Source organism: Terrapene carolina, unplaced genomic scaffold, assembly GCF_002925995.2.
Source record: "Terrapene carolina triunguis isolate 2854851 unplaced genomic scaffold, T_m_triunguis-2.0 Scaffold69, whole genome shotgun sequence".
NCBI classification, from domain to species: domain Eukaryota; kingdom Metazoa; phylum Chordata; order Testudines; family Emydidae; genus Terrapene; species Terrapene triunguis.
Genome location: NW_020664420.1, coordinates 60,803,659 through 60,828,003, shown reverse-complemented (window position 1 = coordinate 60,828,003; position 24,345 = coordinate 60,803,659). Strand labels below are relative to the sequence as shown.

At 40.6% G+C, this 24,345-nt stretch overlaps 1 protein-coding gene across 1 annotated transcript in view; it reads right to left on the bottom strand.

Moving 5' to 3' along the window:
• MAN2A1 (mannosidase alpha class 2A member 1) overlaps positions 1–24,345 on the bottom strand; it is a 209,564-nt gene that overhangs the window by 55,552 nt on the left and 129,667 nt on the right. Inside the window, exons 13-16 of the mRNA XM_024196940.3 lie at positions 13,854–14,019; positions 10,420–10,656; positions 10,190–10,312; positions 3,680–3,794 (exon numbers count right to left, since the gene is read on the bottom strand). Coding sequence (XP_024052708.1) covers positions 3,680–3,794; positions 10,190–10,312; positions 10,420–10,656; positions 13,854–14,019 — 641 coding nt within the window. The remainder of the gene's footprint in view (positions 1–3,679; positions 3,795–10,189; positions 10,313–10,419; positions 10,657–13,853; positions 14,020–24,345) is intronic.

The window sequence follows — 24,345 nt, the reverse complement described above, 5'->3', positions numbered from 1 at the left end:
GCGAGAGCCACAACGCCCTTTGCATGGAGACCGCTGAAGCCATTGACCGAGCAGCTGTGTCCGCTGCGTCTGAAGCCGCCTGGAGAACTGCTTTGGCCGCCGACGCACCCTCTTCACCCAGAGCCCGGAACTCCTTCTTGTCCTTGTCTTGAAGAAGGGGTTCGAACTTGGGAAGGGATCCCCAGAGATTAAACTCATAACAGCTCAGCAGTGCCTGGTGGTTGGCCACTCTGAGCTGGAAACTGGCAAGACGAATAAACCTTTTTCCCAAAGGTGTCAAGTCTCCGAGCATCCTTGTCCTTTGGTGTGGGTGCGGGCTGGCCGTTCCGCTCACGGTGGTGGACCGACACTACCACCAAAGAGTTCAGAGCTGGGTGGGTGTATAGGTACTCGTGACCCCTTGCGGAGATGAAATACTTCCTTTTGGCCTTCTTGGAAATGGGGCCAAGAGAGGCTGGGGTCTGCCAGAGGCCGGTGGTGATGTTGGCCACCCCCTGATGGAATGGGAGGGCCACCCGCCCCGGTACCGAGGAGATGAGGACATTAAACAATGTGTCGGAGGGCTCCTCCATCTCCTCGGCCAGGAGCTCGAGATTTGCTACCACCCTCCTAAGCAGCTCTTGGTGCGCCTTGAAGTCGTCTTGAGAAGAGGGAGGCAGTACCGCAACTGAATCGCCCGGCGCCGAAGAAGTAGATGGTGCGGTGCCCTCAGCCACTCACGGCATCGTAGGCTCGACGTCCGGGTCGTGTCCCGGGGTCGGTGCCGGTTGTTCGGCGCCTGCGGCCCCATCCTGGTCCCGGGGAGGTGATGCAGGGCGGCCCTGAGAGGCTCCCGCCACGGAGCGAGGTCCCGGCTGTGAGGGTGCCTGAGGCCACGGTGCCCACTGGCATCATTGTCCTTGCCAGGGCACAGCGTGGAACTGGGACGCCTGGGGCGCAGGCAGAGCTGGTTGCTCCTGCGGTGCGGTGCGGCCTGGGGAGAGATGGCTGCGCGCCAATACCGAAGTCCTGGAGGAGCGCACGGTGCCATAGGAACGACTGGAGCGGTCTCTGTCGTGACGGCTCCTGCCCCGAGACTTCGACCTGGATGAAGTCGAGAGGTAGATGTCCGAGGAGCTGTCTGTGGATTCCCTGAGGTGCCTGAGGCCACGGCACCTCGGTGCCGGGGACTCTCGGGACGGACTCGGAGCACGGCCTCTGTGATGGCGGGCACTGGAATACGAGTGCCAGTGCCGACAGCGTCGGGACCTGTTCCTCTCGGAGGGATAGCATCGCCTCTTGTCACCTCCTCTACGGCGCTCGAGACCGGGAGGAGTGGGACTCGCTCGCAGAAGAGCCGGCACACAGAGTTGACGTACGACGCGGACCTCTGCTCGGCACCTCGACCCTGGAAGGTACCTCGACCTCCGATACCTCCGGGGAGGGCTGATGGGCGCCCAAAGGCGGCTTTCCACGGGACTAGGGACCCGACTGAGGTGGCGCTCCCGGCACCAGAAGGGCTAGGATGTCATGCGCGGCCTGAACTGCCTCTGGCGTCGAAGGCATGCGCACTTCAGGCAAGGCTCGCGCAGACAGGACTGCATTACTCCACTCAGCGCGAGTCGGAGGTCTCTGTCCTGACGGGGATCATGGGCTGCCCAACTCTGGTCTGGCCTCAACCCTCTCCTTCTCTCAGCGCCGCTGAGTCTTCCCTTGCTTCTTACTGGGTGAACAGTGCCGAGTCGACGGCAGTGCCTCGCTGCGCACCGAAGACGTGGTGCCGGGTCGACACGCCGGTGCCGGGGCCAGTGCCGACTCCATTAGCAAAGCGTGGAGTTGGATCTCATGCTTCCGCTTTGTCCGAGGCTTGAAGGAGCGGCAAATCTTACAACGCTCACTAATGTGAGCCTCGCCCAGACAGCGAAGACACTGAGTGTGTAGATCGCTTCTGCGCATAGAGTTGCGACAAGAGTCGCACGACTTGAAGCCTGGGCCATGAGGCATGCCCCGAGCCAGGCACTAACGAAAGAAAAGTTCAGCAAAGAAACAGTTCAGTGAGTTAGATACCACTAAGGCTATAAACGCTGCAGCCAAGGCTGGAGCAAGTTCCGACTACCTTCACAGGCGGCAAGAAGGAACTGAGGGTGGGGGGAGCACGCAGCCCCCTTTATGGCGCGATATATTGGCACCACTCCAGGGGTCGCAGCAGTGCTCCCCCACTACGGATACTGCTAAGGGAAAAACTTCCGGCACCGGTGCACGTGGCGAGCATGCACACCTATAGTGGAATACACCTGAGCAATCACTCGAAGAAGAACAAGAATTTTTGTTATAAGCTGGGGATGCATCAGTTGGAAGTAACAGAGAAGGAGAAGGATCTCGGAGTATTGGTTGATCACAGGATGTGATATGGCTGTGAAAAAAGCTAATGCGGTCTTGGGATGCATCAGGCGAGGTATTTCCAGTCGAGATAAGGAGGTGTTAGTACCGATATACAAGGCACTGGTGAGACCTCATCTGGAATACTGTGTGCGGTTCTGGTCTCCCATGTTTAAGAAGGATGAATTCAAACTGGAACAGGTACAGAGAAGGGCTACTAGAATGATCCGAGGAATGGAAAACCTGTCTTATGAAAGGAGACTCAAAGAGCTTGGCTTGTTTAGCCTAACCAAAGAAGGCTGAGGGGAGATATGATTGCTCTCTATAAATATATCAGAGGGATAAATACCAGGGAGGGAGAGGAATTATTTAAGCTCAGTACCAATGTGGACACAAGAACAAATAGATATAAACCAGCCATCAGAAAGTTTAGACTTGAAATTAGATGAAGGTTTCTAACCATCAGAGGAGTGAAGTTCTGGAATAGCCTTCCAAGGGGAGCAGTGGGGGCAAAAGACATATCTGGCTTCACGACTAAGCTTGATAAGTTTATGGAGGGGATAGTATGATGGGATAGCCTAATTTTGGCAATTAATTGGTCTTTGACTATTAGCGGTAAATATCCCCAATGGCCTGTGATGGGATGTTAGATGGGGTGCGATCTGAGTTACTACAGAGAATTCTTTCCTGGGTGTCTAGTTGGTGAGTCTTGCCCACATGCTCAGGGTTTAGCTGATTGCCATATTTGGGGTCAGAAAGGAATTTTCCTCCATGGCAGATTGGCAGAGGCCCTGGGGTTTTTTCGCCTTTCTCTGCAGCGTGGGGCACGGGTCACTTGCTGGTGGATTCTCTGCACCTTGAAGTCTTTAAACCATGATTTGAGGACTTCAATAGCTCAGACATAGGTTAGGGGTTTGATACAGGAGTGGGTGGGAGAGATTCTGTGGGCTGCGTTGTGCAGGAGGTCAAACTAGACGATCATAATGGTCCCTTCTGACTTTAAAGTCTATGCTTTTATGGTGTAGGAGCTGGCAGCCCTACACCATAAGAGGATTTCCCAATGTTGAGGGAGTCCTCCGCCAGGAAGATTTGTTGGATTTAAGTCTGCCTTTAGTTGAGTGACTGCTGCAAGACACAAGAATAGATCATTTGTCCTTAAACCCAGTGAATGCTGCAATCAGAAGGCAATTCCTAGACCAGCACTGTACTAAGCATAACAAGTTATGAAAGCACTGGAAAGCTAACGTAAGGTCCAAACTGAACAACAAAATTAGCCAGAAAATAAAATGACACGTGTAACTGCAGTTTTAAAATCTCTTACCCTGAACTTTGTAGAGTCGCACTGTGTGTGTCAAATGATGGAAAAAACAAGTAACTTCTGAGAAAATCCTTCCATGAGTAACTCTTATGGTAGGTGGATCCGTGAAAACATAAGGCTGCAAAAAGACAAAAACAAAGTTAAAACAACGGTATTGTTTACAGCATAAAAAATCCACAGCATATCAGTTATTAAATAGGTTTAAATCCTAATTTAAAAAATCCCTCCAAAAATAACTTTTAATCTATAGTAGATGAGTGTAGGTCTGGTCATCTGAACACAAGACTGGCAGCTGGGAATTCATAACTTCTAATCCCTACTTTGACATTGACTTTCTTTGTAGTCTTGGGCAATTTTCTTAATCCTACCTTGGCTGAAAATGAGGATAATCTTCATTACATACCTCACACGTATGTTGTGAAAATTGAGTTAATATTTGTGAAGCATTTTGGAGATCAGAGCAACATAAGTGTTAAGTAACATATTACTCTGATTACATATATTTTAGCTTCAATTTTCTTTCTCACAAAGTTATACTTGTCAGCTGCTGCTTACATACCTAGGACTTCATACCCAAAGCCCAAGTCACCGTTAGACGATTTCATTTATTTTTAACAGTTGATTTCAACACAGTTTCTGTTCACATTTAACATATCAAATGAATGTACGGATTGAGCAAAGCAGGAAGTGTGAACACAGCTGAAAGAACAGGAAGAATTTTTTGTCTGTTTGGTCCAACCACTGTGGAGTGATGTATACTAGCTCCATAGTTAAAGTTGCAGCAGATTATCTGTTTAAAGCATGATGTTGGTCCCCCTAAAATCCACAAAATAGTCAAATATACCTGGAAATTAGTAGGTCAGTTGTGGGAGCTGAAGTAGAATGTTTCTAAAAAACCTGAAGTCAATTGGACAAGGGATTCCTGATTTCAGATATCCAAAAAAGAAAGGGAATTCCTGAAGTTGTCTAGTACTTTTTTGCCAGTTTGCGCACACGCACACGTACGTACACACACAGGGAAAAACTACCATCACTGGTCTGCCCTAGCTTAAACTCAATGCACAATTACTTTTGGAAAAACACAGAAGGAGCCACTACAGCATAGACAGCTCAGTGGTCGGCAACCTTTCAGAAGTGGTGTGCCACGTCTTCATTTATTCACTCTAATTTAAGGTTTCACGTGCCAGTAATACATTTTAAAGTTTTTAGAAGGTCTCTTTCTATAAGTCTATAATATATAACTAAACTATTGTTGCATGTAAAGTAAATAAGTTTTTTAAAATGTTTAAGAAGTTTAATTTAATTTTAAATGAAGATGTAGAGCCCCACGGACAGGTGGCCAGGACCCAGACAGTGTGAGTGCCACTGAAAATCAGCTCGCGTGCCGCCTTTGGCACACGTGCCATAGGTTGCCTACCCCTGACTTAGCTGAACCATTAACTGCACTCCTGACAAAGCTTTAGTTCTAGTTCAGCCTTGCCCCATCCCATTCCATCTGAACATTACAGGGGATTAGGAGGAGACAGAAGGACAGCTGAGTCCAGGAGCTGAAGCTGTCTTAGGAGCACAGCGCCTCTCAAACTGCCAACTCCTAGCCCCAGTTTGCTGATCCAGAGTGGGTTTGTCAGATTGGGACTACTGGTAGGAAGGCTGAGGATAGGAGCCGAAGTCCAAGGGTCATAACTGAAGATTAAAGGCACATTTCTATAGGATTAGGAGAGATGAATATTAATTGTGCATGGATATAGAAGATGAGGGTAGAAATGGGTCCCTTGCTTTTTTAACCTCCTTGCTACTTGCTCCCCATCATTCACCCATTAATGACTTCTCTTCCCTCAAATGCTTCCCCAGTCTCTAGTAATAGCCACTGGGCTCCAGCCTCTGAGGTTGGCTTCCTGCAATTTACCTGGGAAACCAGAGGTGGTTCACGCCATGGAGCTGCTGTTTGAAGAAATGAACAGAGAATTGTTCATAACAGCTTTTCACCTAACACTCCTCCTTCTGACTGCCCAGTTCATACTCTTTGTCTTGTTTGATGGGGTCAGCACAGGAGGAGCTCTTGTGCATGAAAGGCTAGTAGTAGCAGCAGATCTCCGAACTCACTGATCTCCAGCAATGACTCCAGCCAATGAATCATCTGTACTTTGCTGACCAAAATTTTCTATGCTGGATGCTCAAGGAATTTGTTTAAAGAAAAAAGGATGCCTGTCTGGCTCTTGAGACAGATTCAGGGACAAGTCTTCTCTCCCTCCTCTCGGAAGCAAAAAATGGGGGAAACTTGTCCCTGAGGCTGTCACAGGAGCTGGTTTCCAGTCCCATTTCTCAGACAACTTTCCCCTACTGGTGACTCTCTCTTGATTGCCATGAGGGAAAATAAGTCTAATGAGCCAAAGGACTACTTTTTGAAGTTGAAACAGACCATATTTTATATTGAGAACTCAGAGAAGAGTTAGATGGCACAAAGACTTCTTTGGTGTGTCTTTTTGCCATCCAACTCTGCTATGAGCTCTTGCAACCAAATACTAAAGTCTGTTTCAACTTCAAAAAGTAGTCCTTTGGCTCATCAGATTGATACTCCCACTCCTAGCTATCACAGGAACAGAGCCATTCAAAATGAGCAGTTCATCAGCTTTGTCAGGACATTAACATCCTATACCGCAAAGGGTTTTCTTAAGGGTGCACAAATTGGATGACAAGTTGCTACAAAGACACTGGTCTATCTTCAATCAGTTCACAATAAACCACAAGTACTGTCAAATGTATCTGGATGCTGTTACTCTAAATTAAACCCAGGCAGGTAAACAGGATAGTTAAGCAGTTTGTGTATGAGGTAAGTAAGGGAGTCCATGGGGTTTGTTTGTACTGCACTAAAAGCTTTTTCCACTTGGACTTGTATGTCCTTCTGTTAAATGTCCTTCTGGCACCTCAGAAGTCAAGAACCACCTTCTCAGATACACCATGCACATGGATCTTTATGTCAGAAGGCAAGCTCTTTGGGAGAAGACTCCCATATTGTGATGAAGCAGGTATTGTGGTTCTGAGTGACGATCTGAGACCAGACTCAACAGCATGAATCATACTGACTATGGCCCTTTGCAACAGAGTAAAGAACCATACTTGTCTAAGCAATAAGAGCTACTATCTTCAAACCATTGTCTCTTCTGAAATTTGGCAGTACATTTACAACAACAGAGTTTAGTATAAAGCCATGTAACAGCCTCTTACAGAGTATCATGTTACTATGATCTTTTTGATACCATGATGAGAAGCAGAGATTCTTGTTTGGGTGATTTATGACGAGATCCACTGCTGGTGTCCTGTAGTAGAGGAAAATCTGATCTGCCAGTTTGTGAAGATCTGTTTCAGCTCAGCCCTATCTGTGATTGTGTTCTCTTTCCCCGTCGGATACACGGTGATGGGGCTCATCTTGTAGGACACGAAATACTCCACACCTGCACTGTTTCACAAAAGAGGGATTCACAACCTGGTGTCTCCCTCTATGTTTATGTAAAACATGGTGGCCTAGCTGTCCATTTTAAACAGGACAATTTTTTGGGATACTGAGTCTCTGAAGGTCCTTCATACATACAAGAACTAACCTCAGCTCCAGAACACTGAGCTAAAAATGCTATTGCTATTGAGACCAAAGTATTTCGATGGAACAGCAAAGCAGACCAACAGGCTTCCAAACTTGGGGCAAAGATTCTTTCATTGGCTTACCTGCAAAGGTTGCCCAAACCTGAAGCCAGGCCAGGTCTACACTCTTATAGACTTTAAGCATCTAGGGTGGAGGCCTTTTTCCATAGTTCCACCTGACCTTTGGGTCAAAGTTCACAATGTGAAATGTAGCAGTCATGATCTGGTAAACTTTTTGCTCAATTCATTATCAACATCACTGCTTAATTTTTGGGAAAGCAGTACCATAATTGTGTTTAATCTTCCCTCTATTTATGGCTCTGTCCCCACCTCCCCGCAAGCTCCCATGGGGAGCTGAGAGACCATACATCCTTGGGGAGAATATATTTTTTCCTCATTGCCTTGAAGGCTGGTATAGTGAGGTGAGGTTTTTCATAGACTCATAGAACTGGAAAGGACCTCGAGAGGTCATCTAGTCCAGTCCGCTGCACTCAAGGCAGGACTAAGTATTATCTAGACCATCCCTGACAGGTGTTTGTCCAACCTGCTCTTAAAAATCCCCAATGATGGAGATTCCACAACCCCCCTAGGCAATTTATTCCAATGCTTAACCACTCTGACAGTTAGGAAGTTTTTCCTAATGTCCAACCTAAACTGCCTTTGCTGCAATTTAAGCCCACTGCTTCTTGTTCTATCCTCAGAGGTTAAGAAGAACAATTTTTCTCCTTCCTCCTTGTAACAGCCTTTTATGTCCTTGCCACACTTTCTTCAGCAGCTGGTTCACAGTGGAGTGCAAGGGTGTGGCATCACTATCTGACAGGGGTTCCTGACCAACGTTACTAACTATTGTAGCTCCTTTAAAGTCCTGTATTAATTGTCTTTCAAAATCAGGAGTTCTTGGTACTCCTGAAAGAACTATCAGGCATCAGAAGAGTTCCCTGTCAAAGAATGCCATTAAATTGGTTTGGCATGATTTGTTCTTGACAAATCCATGTTGGCTATTACTTATGACTACTATTCTCTAGGTACTAACAAGCTTATTGTTCAATAATTTGCTCCAGTATCTTTCCAGATATTGAAGTTAGGCTGATTGGTCTAAAATTCTCTAGGGCCTCTTTGCTTCTCCTTTTAAAGAGAGGTAGTATGCTTGCCCTTCTCCAGTCCTCTGGAACCTCACCCTTCCTCCAGGAATTCTCAAAGATAATTGCTAACCGAGATTGCTTCAGCTAGTTCCTAAAGTACTCTAAGATAAATTTCATCAGGCTCTGCCAACTTGAATACATCTTACTTATCTAAATATTCTTTAACTCGTTCTTTCCCTATTTTGGGTTGCATTCCTACCCCCTGTTAATATTAATTGTGTTAAATATTGGGTCACAATTTACCTTTTTAGAGAAGACTGAAGCAAAATAGTCATTAAATACCTCAGCCCCCTTTTTGTCACACATTATTAGCTCTCCTTCCCTGCTAAGTAAAGAGCCTACATTTTCCTTCATCTTTCTCTTGCTCCTAATATATTTTAAAAACGTCTTCTTCTTACCTCCTTTGCTCAGTATAACTCATTTTGTGCCTTAGCTTTCTGATTTTGTCCCTACATGCTTGTGCTATTATTTGTACTCCTCCTCAGAAATCTGTCCATGTTCCCACTGGGGCTCATAAGAATACTGAGATGTGTAGTTATGTCAACCTGACTGATGCATTGTTTAGAGTTCAATGATGACTTTACCAGGAGCCTTGTGTACGAGGCAGCATGCTGGTTCACTGCCCCAGGAAACTGACTATGACTCAGTCACAGTCTGCCTTTCCCACTACAGAAGGGAGGGAGGAACTGAGTGGAGGGGAGGTGGGATATACCCTATGTGAGCCCTACATATCCCCAAAGCTAAGGTGGTGGGAAGCAGCAAGAATACAAAAGTTGCTCCACCCACAGTATGGCTAGCCAGTACAAGGGACAATAAACATGTTATATGCCCTTTCTTCCTTGAGCAAACACACAGGAAGGGCTTCAATCTGACCCTACATTAGCAATTAAAGTTCCTCCAAGGGAAAACTGAAATGAAGAATGAAGAGAAATATTAAACAGCATGCTATCATTTACCTTTATAAAACTGTTTTCTACACCATATTCAGTTTATAGCATTTCTCTGGAAAAATATTTTTGAATTCTGAGAAATATTTCATTAATATGAATATACATGGTAACAAGTACAGATACACTGCATGTTTCTGAATTTCCAAGGAAGTTGAAAATAAACACAAGAGTTAACTGAAAAGGGTATGTGATTTTTAAAAAAATAATTGCTGAACTAAAATGATGCCTGTTTGTAGTAGATGATAGCTGAATTAGACAGTCATTTGCTCTTCCTTTTATGTTTATTATCATCATTTATGTTGCAGTAGTGCTGAACATCTCAATGAAAGTTGGGCTGCATCATGCTAGGCACTGTATAAACACATCATAAGTAACAGCCAATCCCACAACGAGCTTACAATCTTAAAAAAGTTTAGCATATTCACTATGTTATTCCATGTATAAATTTAGTATATCCAATCTCAGACTAAAGGGAGAAAAAGAGAAATAGGGAGAAAGGAAAGCTAGGAAAAATTAATGAATATCTGCAATACACTTTTACCATAAGATATGAAAATGAGGTCTTGGCCACTTGTGGTCATTGAAAATCCCATGGCACTTTCTGTTAAGACTTTCAGTGTCCTGTTAAAATTCCAATGTGCATAATTTGAATGCGGTGCTTCACAAAAGATGTAGCTATATTTCAATGGTGGGTCAACTACTGCTTCTATACATAGTTTGCAAAGTGTTTGGGGATCTTTCAGGATGAAAGCCTTTATTTACAAATATAATATGAGTACTATTACCTTGGCCTCTCCATCTGGTAAGAAGAGATAAGCCCCGCTCTTATCTCTGTTACTTGTGGTTCCATACCAAGCAAATTCCACTTTTATTTGATGATTTTTGCCATCTTCTTTTGTGTTAATTTTCTAAAGATAAATAATTACAATTTGAGAGGGTGACACATTTATAGTTTTTATGCATCAATATTCTTATGAATAAGAAGTACAATATTTCAAATTGTGAGCCAACACACCTTCAGAAGCCCTGAGATCCCAGAAAACCATAGTTTCATGTAGGAGTTCTCTAAAGTAATGTCATCTGCAGAATTTTGCATCTCCTTGATCTTGAAAACCTTATCTGGGTTCACCTGCACATTATTTCCTCCACTAGTATATATATTATAATCAGCCAAGACCATTTCTGAACTCAGAACCTCCAAAAGCTGATAAACTCCCAGACCTAAAGGCGGTAGGTGCACCATAAAAGAGATCTGTTGGAGCAAGAAGAAAATGTATTAAAAATGTACTACCATTAAAATAAAATTCTGAACATACTGCACCAAATTCATGCCTGCTGCATTTCTATTCATCTCAACAGTTACATCAGCACTGAATTTTGCCCAAATTTCCAAGAACGCAAATTAGTATTAGATTATTAATAAGAATATTTCAAATTATTAAATCAAACGTTCTAATATTTCATCACAAATAAAATTTTTCCTGCTATTCATCTGATTAGTAATATTTCAGAAGGGCATGATCATTGTTTACTAAGATGAACAACAGTTACAATTTTTAATCTATTGCTATAAAGAAATATGATCTGTAATCTTGAGTTGAGCATATTGCCACACATTAAGGAGATGAGCATAAAATTGATGCTAAGGGTCAGAAATATTCTAGAAAGCAGAGAATGTTGGAACACAACACTAACATACCATTATGGATCAGAACTGGAGGATATAATGGAATGTGGCCCAAACTGCCACTGATTCTTTGCTGCTTACTTAGAAGCCATATAAAGATCTTCACAGCAGAGAAACAGGGTGGGTGGGTCTCTGGAAACAATGTGCCCAGAACTCCGTATGTAAACTTTCCTTTCTCCTTCTAGAACAGCCTCTACAGAGCCCCACACTTGAGATTTATTAGCAGTAATTAGCCCCTTAGAAGAGGGCTGAAAAGAATATACACTGTAGGAAAATGATTCTGAAATAGGAATTCAATCTGGCTTCCAGATCAAAAGAGTAATGCTAAGTAAACATCTGAACAGAGCTCCATGTAACATTGTTTTTTTTGACAAATCTCAGTGCGAAGTTCATAGTAAAATACAACTACTGGCACATGATGATTGAGAAGAATCTCTATGATGCAATACGGTTTGAAATTTCCCAGAATTATCAGACAGAACCAAAAGCAGGCGTTGGCTCCAAGGCAAGGATCAAGCTTGAGTACAGAGAAATGTAGACTACATCAGAGTCTAGACCCAGGGGACTAGGGATCCAAGACCCTACAGCTCAAGTCTTTGGATCTGAAGGTCCTCTTAGCTCAAATGTCATCTCAGATCCTCCTCTGATAATGCTTTTATAGCCAAACACCCCCTCCACTTAGTCAATAGAGTGGTGGAAACTATGCTTTTTCTTCCACTTCAGGACAGCAGATAGTGGATCTGACTGTACCTGAATTTTACCTCTACATTACTCTTTGAAGTCCACATTACCCAGAGCTTTTTCCATCTGAGATGAAGAGAAGACAGAAGAGCCACATTGGAACTCTTAAACTTTTCAATTGTGCTTTTTGCTACTGGATACCATTACCACTATATTTGTGGCATTCCTTAAACTTCCTTACACTAAGGGATATTGTGATAATGTTGTTCATTTACAAAGACAATTGAAATTATTTTAAATAAATTTTTATTTACAGAATTTTTAACCATCCTAATTCTGAAGTACAGTATTTATGAATGAAAATCAATATGTCTACAAGAACCCAACAATCCAAACTAATGTGTTAAAGTCCTATAGCATACAAATTTTAGCCTTCCAGTTTAACATTCTTGTAAGTATAAAGTGTCCCTATTTTCTTAGGATTCAGCTGTACCTTTATATTGCATATATCCTGCCAGTATGAGACCTTCTAAGAATATAACGACTAGTATCAACATTTCTTTCAATAACAAGTATTTTAAAAAAATTTAGTCTTAGTACACTAATATACTATTATATCCATATATTACTATTAGTATATTTCTTTGTACGCCCTGTTAGGTATGAATTTGCTGTGTTGACTTCTCTGCTACAATCATTCCCCCATCCCCCCCCTTTTTTTCCCCTACCAAGAAAGAGTAAGGGGAGTGTTTTTCTCTCTTCTGAACTTCTCATAACAGAAGTTATGATATTAAGGCTGTGTACTCCAAAAAGCTGATTAATTAAAATGGTAATCCAAGAAAGATTAACAATGGATTCTTAAAATGTACACCTTATGTTACTTTTTTTTAAAAATGTGTTCTAATACTTTAGTTCAATAGTTCTGTGATACTCACTTTCACACAAAGTGTAAATGTTCACATCTCTCAACACTCCCTCCAACAGCGAGCATTGCATATTTTGGGGAAAAAAAACATTTTTTGTTTGTTGGAATGATAGTACTATCACCACCATTGTAGACTTCTCTTAAAAAAAAAGTCTTCATATCTGAGCCTCTCACTTAGTAAGAAAGGGGCCCTATTTCCTTGGCTTGAGTCTTTAATCCTCGCATAAGGAGGAGCTATAGTCTATTTTTAATAGAAACAGTTTCCCTTAAGCAAAATACATTTAATAGTGTGGCCTGATACACTGCACACTATAAAAAACATAGCCTTCCAAAGGATGGGAGTTTTCATTCCACTGCTCTGTGAAGTTCTAAGAGACTAAGATTTGAATCTGTGATATTGTTGTTATTTTGGGGTAAAAGAAAAATCCTTGTATGTGTAAGACTATTTATTAAAAAGGAAAAGTTACAAAAAATCATTACTTGAAACACTTCAAAATTGGCCTCAGGGCTCTACTTGTAACCAGGACATCGAATTCAAGTACATACAGCCCCTCAGAAATGCAGTGAAATGGCTATAACATCCCTGTGATGTCTAATTGCCATTTAAATGAATGGGGATAAAGAAATGAAGTATCTAACACATGTACACAGCAGCTGCTATTCAAACAATTTTCAACAACTTTAAAACAAATATTTCAACATATCCACTTTTCTGACTCAAACATGGATAAACAGAAATGTAAACAAGATACAGAGATCAATGCACTTGCAGAAAAGTTAGGGGAAAAAATTCTAGTTAAACACATACACTCTAAGTTTCAACCCAAAGGAATTTTAAATGATACCAAATAATAAATTCCTCAAAATGAGGCTCATTACTGAAACACTTAATCCAGTATTAAGCTTTGGTAATATCACAAAAAGTAATGAAGTTTAGAAAGTTGGTGCTACTGTATTTCTTAGGCCTAAATGAAGACCAAAATGATTTAATTATTCCTTCTCTCTCTCACACACAGAATCTTCTTTATAAAATTGGTATGATTCATATATATGAAGTCTAGTTCTCTTTATTTTATTTTCTCCTCTAATGTGAAGCTATAGTACATATCTAAGTGCAAATCAGTATAACTTACACTTTTTATTTCAAGTGACATACCTGATATGCTTCATGTGATACTGTAGTTGTTCCATCCCATACTCCACTAATCTGGACCATAACAGGTTTCCCCGAAGGAGATAATACTTTAACTTTGGGTGAATTCACATAGATTGAAACCACAGAGAACCGCTCCTGTTCTGTAGGATTATAAACCAAAAGGTACCTGCAAAAATATTTTTGCCATATTATCTTTATGAAAATATTTTTTCTTTTCAAGTTATTGTATTATTTCACACTAATTATATAAGTGGAATAATTAAAACTATAATATATATATATATATACATACAATGAAAATATATGAAAACTGTAAACAGGAAAAACAGTGGACACCTTTCTTAATGCTATTCTTTCTCATAGGCTTTAGACAGAAAGACATATCTTATGGTACTCACAAAAATTCTATATACGTTTAGAAAATGAGATGCTTAGGAATTTTTTTTAGCCAAATACAGTCTTAATGCAAAGATTGCCCTCAATGGAAATATATTTTAAAAGACTGAATTATTGAACACCAAGAGTAAAAGTTTGTTCACTGTTCAATTCTGCATTGTTTATTTATAAATTACGTAAAATAAGGAGGATAGCTTCCTATTGGGTTCAGTGTAAATGGCAAAAGAATCAAAAGACAAAGATTTTAAAACATTTTAGTAAGAATTTGTTAAGATCTTTGTTTTTGAAATAACTTTCAGCCTCAGCAGTGGGTTTGGGGGGGGGGGGGAAACAGTGATAGGAAAAATAATAGCCTTTATTGAAATCTGGTTATAACTAGATTGGATATACATTCTGGTTATAACTAGATTGGTTATACATTCTTTTTCCATATGAATCATATGAAATCTGGTTATAAAGAGATTGAATATACATTCTTTTTCCATAGGATCATATGAATGCAGTTTAAAGTATCAATACTCATTTATGTCTTCAAAGTTACATGCTTAACTATTATCATAAATACTGCATGGAAATATTTCCAGGAACTTTGTATCTATTTGTAAAACATGTCTGTGTGTATGTAATCTTTCCACATAACATATTTATTATGAAAAGTGCAAAATACCATACATTGGATTGATAAACGTATTCACCAGAAAATACAGACCTGACAATTTACAAGTTGACTGGCTACAAGCCCAAGTTATAGGAGTATTTCCTTGCTATATGGACAGACAACATGGCATGTGAAGTTAAGTATATGGAATACTAAAATCTCCAAGGCATGGTATAACAGCATAACTCCGATTATTTTCCTCAATATGTGATTGTGTGTGGGGGAAGGGGAAGAAGGAATAAGTTTAGAGTTACAGAATAAGAAGATGAAGGTAGTAATAACTGCTGGGCAAGTTCCTAAGCACAGGAGAGAGTTGGATGACAACAAGGAGTTGTGGTAAGCCAGAAAGATGAGGCAGAAAGGACAGCTGGGAAAAAGCGATGAACTAGAAAGGCAAGAAAGATGAGAAGAGAAGGAATGAGAGGGAGCATGGAGAAGAACAGGAGCAACAGGGTAATCATAAATGGCCACTGGCCAGCTAGTCAGTTTACAACCTCTGGCTTTGCTAACTTATTTTAGAAAAAGTACAGCTTCATACCAGGCACCATGGAACATTCCACTTGCCAACTGACAGTAGGGGAAAGATTAACTTAAGTAATAAAGTTTCAGAGACCAGCTGAAGAAGTCCCACTCAATAAATAAAGGGTTTCACCACTCTGGGTATATACTAACTTTTATTCCCAGACCGACGTTCCATATGCAACATGGTTTTAAGGGTTAAGAATTTAGTATTAGTTTTATTAAATACTTGTTTTATATTTCACATTTAGATTCTCCTTTTGAATAGAAAGGAGGGAAACTAAAATCACAATTCAGAATGTAGACAATTCACTGGATTTTAACTACAGTTAATTATGGAAGAGTTAACTTATTGGGGAAAAGTTGTCTCAGAAGAAAAACACAATTACACCAATATATGTTGTATTTTCTTGTGCCTGGATGTTTGTTTAATATTTTTTTAAATTCTACTTCAGTAGAGCTGAAGAATTTATTCTCAGTATATATGACATAATTAAGTTATGCACATACTACAACAGTGACTAATAATAATTGCATACCATTTTAGAATGCAACTTAACTCCAACCCTCAAATCACATACCCAGTATCATTAACTGCAAAAAAAATTCTAGATTAATTACGAGACATCACATTTACACAGGACTTACTTCACCTATACAATATCACCATGCAGAATGACATCCACCAGTGTGGAACACAACTGCCTACATGAAACATCGAGGTAGTTTGGCACCATCTAAAGGTCTTATAATCTGAATTTAAAGGTAAAAACTTGTAATAACTACCTCCATTTAAGAAGCAATTTGCAGTTATCCTACTCTCATCATTCAGAGCACTTCTTTGTGGCACTGCCTCAGGGTAAACTAAGTCATATCTCCTTGGGACTGTCACCTGATGTCCCAAGGAGAATTACCTCTGAGCCCGTTTTCCCTGGCAGCTTGGGACTCCAGAACCCTGCCTTGTTGAGCCCAGACAAGTTAGCCTGCTCCAACACAGACCCAGGTCTGGTCCACGCCCCCCAAAGCTGCAGACTTTAATCAAAAACTGCTCAGCAAGTCACCTATCTCCAGCACCCAGACACCCAGTTCCCAATGGGATCCAAACCCCAAATAAATCCGTTTTACTCTGTATAAAGCTTATACAAGGTAAACTCAAACTGTCCACCCTCTGTAACACTGATAGAGAGACATGCACGGCTGTTTGCTCCCCTAGGTATTAATCACATACTCTGGGTTTACTAATAAACAAAAGTGATTTTATTAAGTACAAAAAGTAGGATTTAAGTAGTTTCAAGTAATAACAGACAGAACAAAGTAAATCACCAAGCAAAATAAAGCAAAAACACGCAAGTCTAAGCCTAATATATTAAGAAACTGTTTACAGGTAAAATCTCACCCTCAGAGATGTTCCAATAAGCTTCCATCACAGACTAGACTCCTTCCTAGTCTGGGCCCAATCCTTTCCCCTGGTGCAGTCCTTGTTAGTTCCAGCTCAGGTGGTAACTAGGGGCTTTCTCATGATTGGCAGCCCGCTTTGTTCTGTCCACCCCCTTTTATAGCTTAGGCACAAGGCGGGAATCTTTTGTCTCTCTGGGTCCCCACCCCTCTTTCTAAATGGAAAAGTACCAGATTTAAGATGGATTCCCGAATCATGTGACCTGGTCACATGACCGGTGAGACCTCATTCTTCATTACCCATGGGCTGGCCCACACGCACACAGGAAGGCCATTTACAGGTCACTGATTCTGAAGCACCCTTAATGGCTTCCACTTAATGGGCTTACATCAGTAATACAAATTTATATCTTATTTTCCTAACTTCAGACATAGAAATAATACATGCAAACAAATAGGATGAACACACTCAGTAGATCATAAGCTTTGTAATGATACCTTACAAGAGACCTTTCGCATTAAGCATATTCTAGTTACATTATATTCACACTCATAAGCATATATCAATAAAACATTATGGAGTGCAACATCACAATATCTTCCTTCAAAAAATTAAAAATTCTCTCCTGTTTTGATTGGCCAGTAAGACCCTGAAGAAAAAAGTCTGCAGTCAGAGCATTTTACCTCAGAAGTATCAGTGAGGTGTGGCCTAATCCACTGTTAATAAAGTCCTCTTAGAAACTCCTCCTCCATAGCAAGACAGTGCACTGTTTCTTGGATTTCCCCCTAGGTTTCCCCATTAGGTTCAATTAAAAAAAAAATAAAGGTTCATGAAAAAAGATCTTGTCTCTTACTGGGAGTATGTACCATGCCTAGTAAATACAGGCTGTAATTTTGGTCTGGCTCTCTTAAGTGTTCCTATAATACAAATAAATAAATAAAATAAATAGATAGATAATGAAGTGGTCATCATTAAAATCTTCACCAGTACTGTTTGCAAGTAATTAACATTACCACAGTATTCCTTATAACAAGACCAAGGACTATCATGAACACTGCAGTAATATTATTTATGCAAATATAAAGTTGTAGAGATTCTAATGTGATCACTATAATTACTTACATATATAGTGAAAGTTTCAAAGTTGTTTTAAGACAGCTGACTCTTTTTCAAATAATACAGTTTAACAATTGGTTAGACCAACTGTTAAATTAAATAAAAATTAAAGAGGGGGAAATTACTCACCTCTAAATCTGCTTCTTTAAAAAGAGACCTTCATACAGGATTCTCACTCTTGTGTCTTGAGCTACCAACATGAAGGCAAAACTAACCTAGCTCAGAGGCTTTTTGGCCTTTACAGGATACTGTAGCAGCAGGCATCATACAGATTTTTTGACACCCTGGCCAATGTACGCCAACAACTGCCTCTACAACCTTCCAGTCAATTCCTGCTCCTAACACATAACCAACTGAAATGTCTCTTATATGAACAAAAAACAAAAATTTGTCAAGATAAAAACTACAATGTTCAACAGTACATCAATTCAAAAACATCCTCTAATTTGGTGTAGGATTGAGGAATGTGAATCATGCATATGTTCAAAGAAGGAGAATTACAGTCAAGCGATTCTCCCTTCTTATAAATTCTTAGTATACTGTTGGGCTAAGTTCTTTAAGGAACATTGTAAAATAAAAACAAACAATAAAACATTGCCTCAGGCAGTCATAAAAACATAGATCAATACCCAACAGGTAACAAGCTAACAAGAATCTATTTTTTCTATACAAGAGAAAGAATGAGGCCTCCAAACAAACATGACTCGAACAAAGAGCACCTCTAGGATATATCCTCATAAAAAGAAACCTTTCAAAATTTTGGCCAGTTCAAGTAAGGATAATCTCAAAACAGGGGTCAGGAAAATGCAGGCACCCCTTCTTTAGAAGCAGCTCTATGGAACAGAGAGAAGTAAGATTCTAAGTTGGAAGGCAAATACAAGAAATAGTTCCTTGAAAAAAATATGTAGTGAACACTGTCGTAAAACCATGACTGAAACATTCTTGAGGCTTGCAAGAAGCTGCTTTGCCTCAGATAGCATGATCTAATGAGACCCAACTGCTGGCTAGCCAAGAAATGGCAATCAGAGATACAAGCCAATAATCATTTAATCTATTGAGATTGTTGGCAAGAATGTTTACCAAAAAAAAAAAAAAAAATCAGTTGAGAGGACCCTGAGATCTTTACTTCATTTCAAATAAAGCCACATGGACCATACTATGGCAAACTTGTGACGAACCACCTCACTGGAATGGGCAGGCACATATGGGAAGAATATTGACAAAATGATAGGCTCATTAAGGTGTTATTCCATCACCAACTTGGAAAGGAATCTTGGATTAGTTTGCAGATCCACCTTGCAGATCCTCCTTGCTCCTGGAAAATATGCCATGTAGGGGCTGGAAAAAAATTTCTACTGCATTTGGAAATCTGATAAGCCATATACACTTTCATCATTAACTCACCAAGAACAGGCCACTGAAACCTCTGTATCTTCAATGCCATCTACCATAGGATTGCCATTTGCACTCAAGCAGTTTACTACGCTTCACTAAGATGTAGGACCATTAGCACTGACTTGACAAATGATGCTTCTGATTGCTCCTAGACGCTCAGCATCAAGACCAGCAATCCTACTGATACAGCCAACTCTCAGAGTCAGGCATCAACATTAGTGAAAAGAGCAAACTCTTGCACAAGAATTCTGACAGACTTTGATGAAGGATCTTCCAGCTACGCGCTGAGGATAAGACTGTTGCTGAGGCAGCCTTAAAAACAAACCTGATGAATCTAACTAGGTCTGAGATCATACACTGCCCCAGAAGTTCCCTGAATCTGTTTCCAAGTCCTGTCTTGTGCTTCAACAGTGGCACAGTGAAAGGCAATTGGCTCTCAATCCAAGTCAGCTGTTGAGATTTCTTCTCAAGAACCAGAGCTAATTTACTACCAATTTGAGGCAGCATCAATGCCACCTCTTCAAGACACCTGAATTTATGATGCTGTTAGTGCACATTGCTTTGAGGCAACCTGGGAGGTTGGATCTGTATCAACAGTAAGTCCTGGTGCTCAGTGGAAGAGCTTGATTTGGGTTTTTGTTTCAGGGATTGATCCTTTGAAGCAATATAAGTCCGATACTAAACAGTCCCTGGAGTCCCTCTGGGGAGCTTCCAGGAGGAATTTCTTATTTCCCACAAAACGTGACTACTCAATGACATTTACAGACAGATCTGCTCAATTACAATGCAGCGGACACAGTCGTAATGCTCATCCATGACTAAAACTTTTCTACCACAGGCACGTTATTTGAAGCCACTGAACTTCTTTCCTGGAGATGCAGGAAGAAAACCTAAAAAAAGAAAGCATCAATGAAAGAGATGCATCCAAGAATCTAGAGTATGCACCAAAGCAACAAATAATCCTGTGCAGAAAGGAAAAAAAGGGATGACAGAAAAAGAGCCAATAAAGTGTGAACACAGAAAAAAGCACTGAAAGAGCAGTGTACATACATATTTTAGTGACTTACTCTTCTTTATTATATTTCATTATAAACCCAGTTGTAATGGATCATAGAGCAGCAAGTGCCTATGAGAGAGAAAAATATTGTATACCAGAGGAAAGCTATGAGTCTAGAGAAATCTAACTTCTAAAATTTGAAAAATAATTAGATTACATATAGATTTGTGGTAATCTTGGAAAACAGCATCTTAATCTGTACATCATGTTACACAGCGAACTAATGTGCTATAACTAGTTTATGAATATTTCTTCTGTAGTCTCAACATATAATAACTGGGACAAGGTTAAACATCCTTATTAAATGCTAGATGCTACAGTATGCTTTTCAGCTTGGAAAAGAGGAGACTAAGGGGGGATATGACAGAGGTATATAAAATCAAGAGTGATGTAGAGAAAGTAAATAAGGAAAAGTTATTTACTTGTTCCCATAATACAAGAACTAGGGGCCACCAAATGAAATTAATGGGCAGCAGGTTTAAAACAAATAAAAGGAAGTTCTTCTTCACACAGCGCACAGTCACCTTGTGGAACTCCTTGCCTGAGGAGGTTGTGGAGGCTAGGACTATAACAGTGTTTAAAAGAGAACTGGATAAATTCATGGAGGTTAAGTCCGTTAATGGATATTAGCCAGGAGGGGTAAGGAAGGGTGTCCCTAGCCTCTGTTTGTCAGAGGGTGGAGATGGATGGCAGGAGAGAGATCACTTGATCATTGCCTGTTGGGTTCACTCCCTCTGGGGCACCTGGCATTGACCACTGTCGGTAGACAGGATACTGGGCTAGATGGACCTTTGGTCTGACCCAGTACGGCCATTCTTGTGTTCTTATATGTTCTTATGTGATGCATACAGGCCAAATAAATCAGTCAGCTTGCTGAGTGGCAGATGCTTATGGAGAAAATGTGGAGATAAGGAATTTTTACCATCTCATATAGAAATGCATTGCACAGAATATCCATTTGTCCACTCGAGGCCAGAAACTAGAATTTCCTGTGTGAAATGCCTTGCCCATGGTACAATAAAACAAATTTACATTCCAAGTTCACAGACAAACGTATTAATAAGAATCTATCATGGATAATATTAACATTCAAGTCAAATATTTATCAAATAAACAATTCTTAGTCATTTAAATCCCAGTGCCACCTATGCAGATTTTTCAGGTCATGGCTGAATTCTAACTACAATGCAAAAGGTGTATGTGGATTTTTTGTTTTAGTGCATTACAAACTATACCGTACTTGTGACAAAGATGTGTGAAAAGTTCTCACACTATGTTTTCTTAAATAAAAATATGTGAGGAAGATAAGCCTACATAGGAAAACTGAACTCAATCATGATTTTTAAGAGTACATAGATTTACTCTGAAAGTGCTAATCCAATGATTTACTCAGATTTTGTTCATCACAAATCCTATTCAAAAATGAAATATTCATGGCTAATGAGTTCCAAAATATAAAGAAGTGACGTTAACTACCTGTCTATGGAACAGATGAACAAGGGATTTTGTGTGCACGACTGAGTGTGAATGACTATTATTTTGCTTCAAACCTTTCGCTAGCTTTTTTCTGTGCCCTCCTCCAAAATTGGGAGTTGGAGTTAGAATTTTTATAGGATGGTTGGTATACTTCGTGATCAATAGAAGCTGACATCAACTTCGCCAATCAGTGGACTCGTAATGTCAACCCCCTGAAGCATCTTGAAGACTTTCCAGAATTGAAGGGAAGGATCTTTCTTTGCGTACATTGACCTAATCAAGCCCCACTGGATGATGCCAATGACTTTTAAAGGGAGAGTGCCCTTGTCTGATTCACCAAGAAATTCTTGAGGAGAATTACAAGGAATAGGAACCAATCAGACCATCATCTTCATAACCTGATGCATCAGAAGAAAGCAACTGCTTGCTTCTGGCTTTGGCTTCCAGATGCCACCATGCTCTGGACAAGAAGGCCTGTGTTTCCCTCACCCTTGCAGCTGGGCACCAAGCAGTAGGAATCCAGCAAGATGCGGCATTTAAGATCTGGCATCTACAGGCAAGTAATCTCTAGCCAGCCAGCAAGCCTGTCAGCATTAACCAACTGAGCCAAGAAATCCACTGACCAATCTTTTCAATCACATACTATCTTCTAGAAATTGAATGAAAAATACAAGAGTTGCATTCTGTCGAATATCATCCCTTTTGTTTTTGTTTTTCAATTTTTATTAGTAGAAGGATGTTTCTACTTCAGCATTCTAGCACTTTAAAAAAATCATCAGCAGGTGACTGGTGGTAAATATGCGTGCACACGTGTGAGTGCACATGCATGCAGGATCCATAGTCTGCACATGGGGAGTGGGTAGAAGTTGGGCACCCTTTCCACACTTATGCACACATGCACTCACACACACTTTCACTACCAGTCACCTACTGAAGGGTTTTTTCTTTTTTTAAATAAAATATGCACATCAGATCTTTTAGAGAATGAGATTATTTAACGTAAGGCTGTTTTAGCTGTTTGAGAAGCTAAGTGCAATTCTCAAGTTCTGCTTTAATAAGGTATACCATATAGACCACGGCACCAGAATCTATGATCCAAAGACCATAAATTCTCTGTTATAAAAACCAAATTACCATACAAGAAAAAAAAATTCCATCCATAAATAATAATTGGGATAACAAGAATTCAGTCTTCTTCTTAGCATATGCGCAACATGCTCAGGTGTCACATGACCAGGATTCATCACCGAATTTGGTCCGCTGGTTGGTTCATTAGCTTTCCTGGCTTAGGCCATGTACTGAAAAGGAGTGAGAGGTGAATGCTGATCCATTCCCCCCAAGAATTCAGGACTCCTCAAATTGAAGCAGGATGAAGCTGACATTTTGTGATTAAACTGATTTTTTTTAAAAATCAGTAAAGAAGGAGAACAATGATTAATTGAGAAGTAGATCTAAATATTAAAGGTTAAGAAATAAAGTTGCCATTACCTCCAAAAGCGGTACTGGTTGTCAGAATTCTGTTTAATGTATAACAAGGGTGCTTAAAAACAGTGATTTTGTGGACAAGAGAATCTTTCATTGACATTTTAAATTTCACGCCATTCAAGCAAAGCGCTTCCTAACAAGGTCTCAGATCATGCCCCCTAGATCTGTGCACAGCAGGAAGTGGGGTTCAGTCACCTCCACATCAGTCTTCTCCCCCAGACTCCATAAGATCTGAGGTGTGTGTGTGTTGCATGGGTGGAGACTGGGCAGGCAACAGGCACACTGTTTCCCAATTAGCCTTATGGAGACTCTCTGGTGACAATACCACCACCTTGGGTAGTTCTCGCCAGAGCAAGCAGCTGGCAGGAGGAATTCAACAGCACTGCACTATCAGGGAACAGAGCCAGTTAAGAGATACGGGACCTCTGAAGAGAGAGCCCTAACCTTCTGCTGATGCTATAGAATCTGCACAGATCCTCATAGATCTGCCAAGTTTGGAGGTGGATCCGATGGGCTTCTCTTAGGATGACAAATGAGAGGACATCTCCATGAGGGAACAGTTTGAGACTTCCTCCCCTCAGAGTCCCCTCCCAAGAGTTAATGATCAGGGCCAAGAAGAAGAGACATTTTCAAAGAGCGAACTATTCATTTTCGCATTTCAGAAATCCTGCTGTTAGTGATTTGTTGAAAGAACAGAGATGTAGCATAGATTGAAAAATATAAACATCAGAGGAGAGTCTTATTTACTCACTTTAAAAGTATTAACTATTTGTCCTTTGACACATGCCATGGAAACAAATAGATTTGGGCCATGTGATTCAACAATGTTATGTGACCTTACTTGAGCAATATCACTCTATACAAGCAAGATGACATTATAAGAAGAGATTTAGAAAATGTATTAGATATAACAAATTCTCATTCTTCTGTTGAGGCCTACCCTCCACATTAGTCAACTACTTCAGCCAATTATTAGATATGGAACACCCTCAAG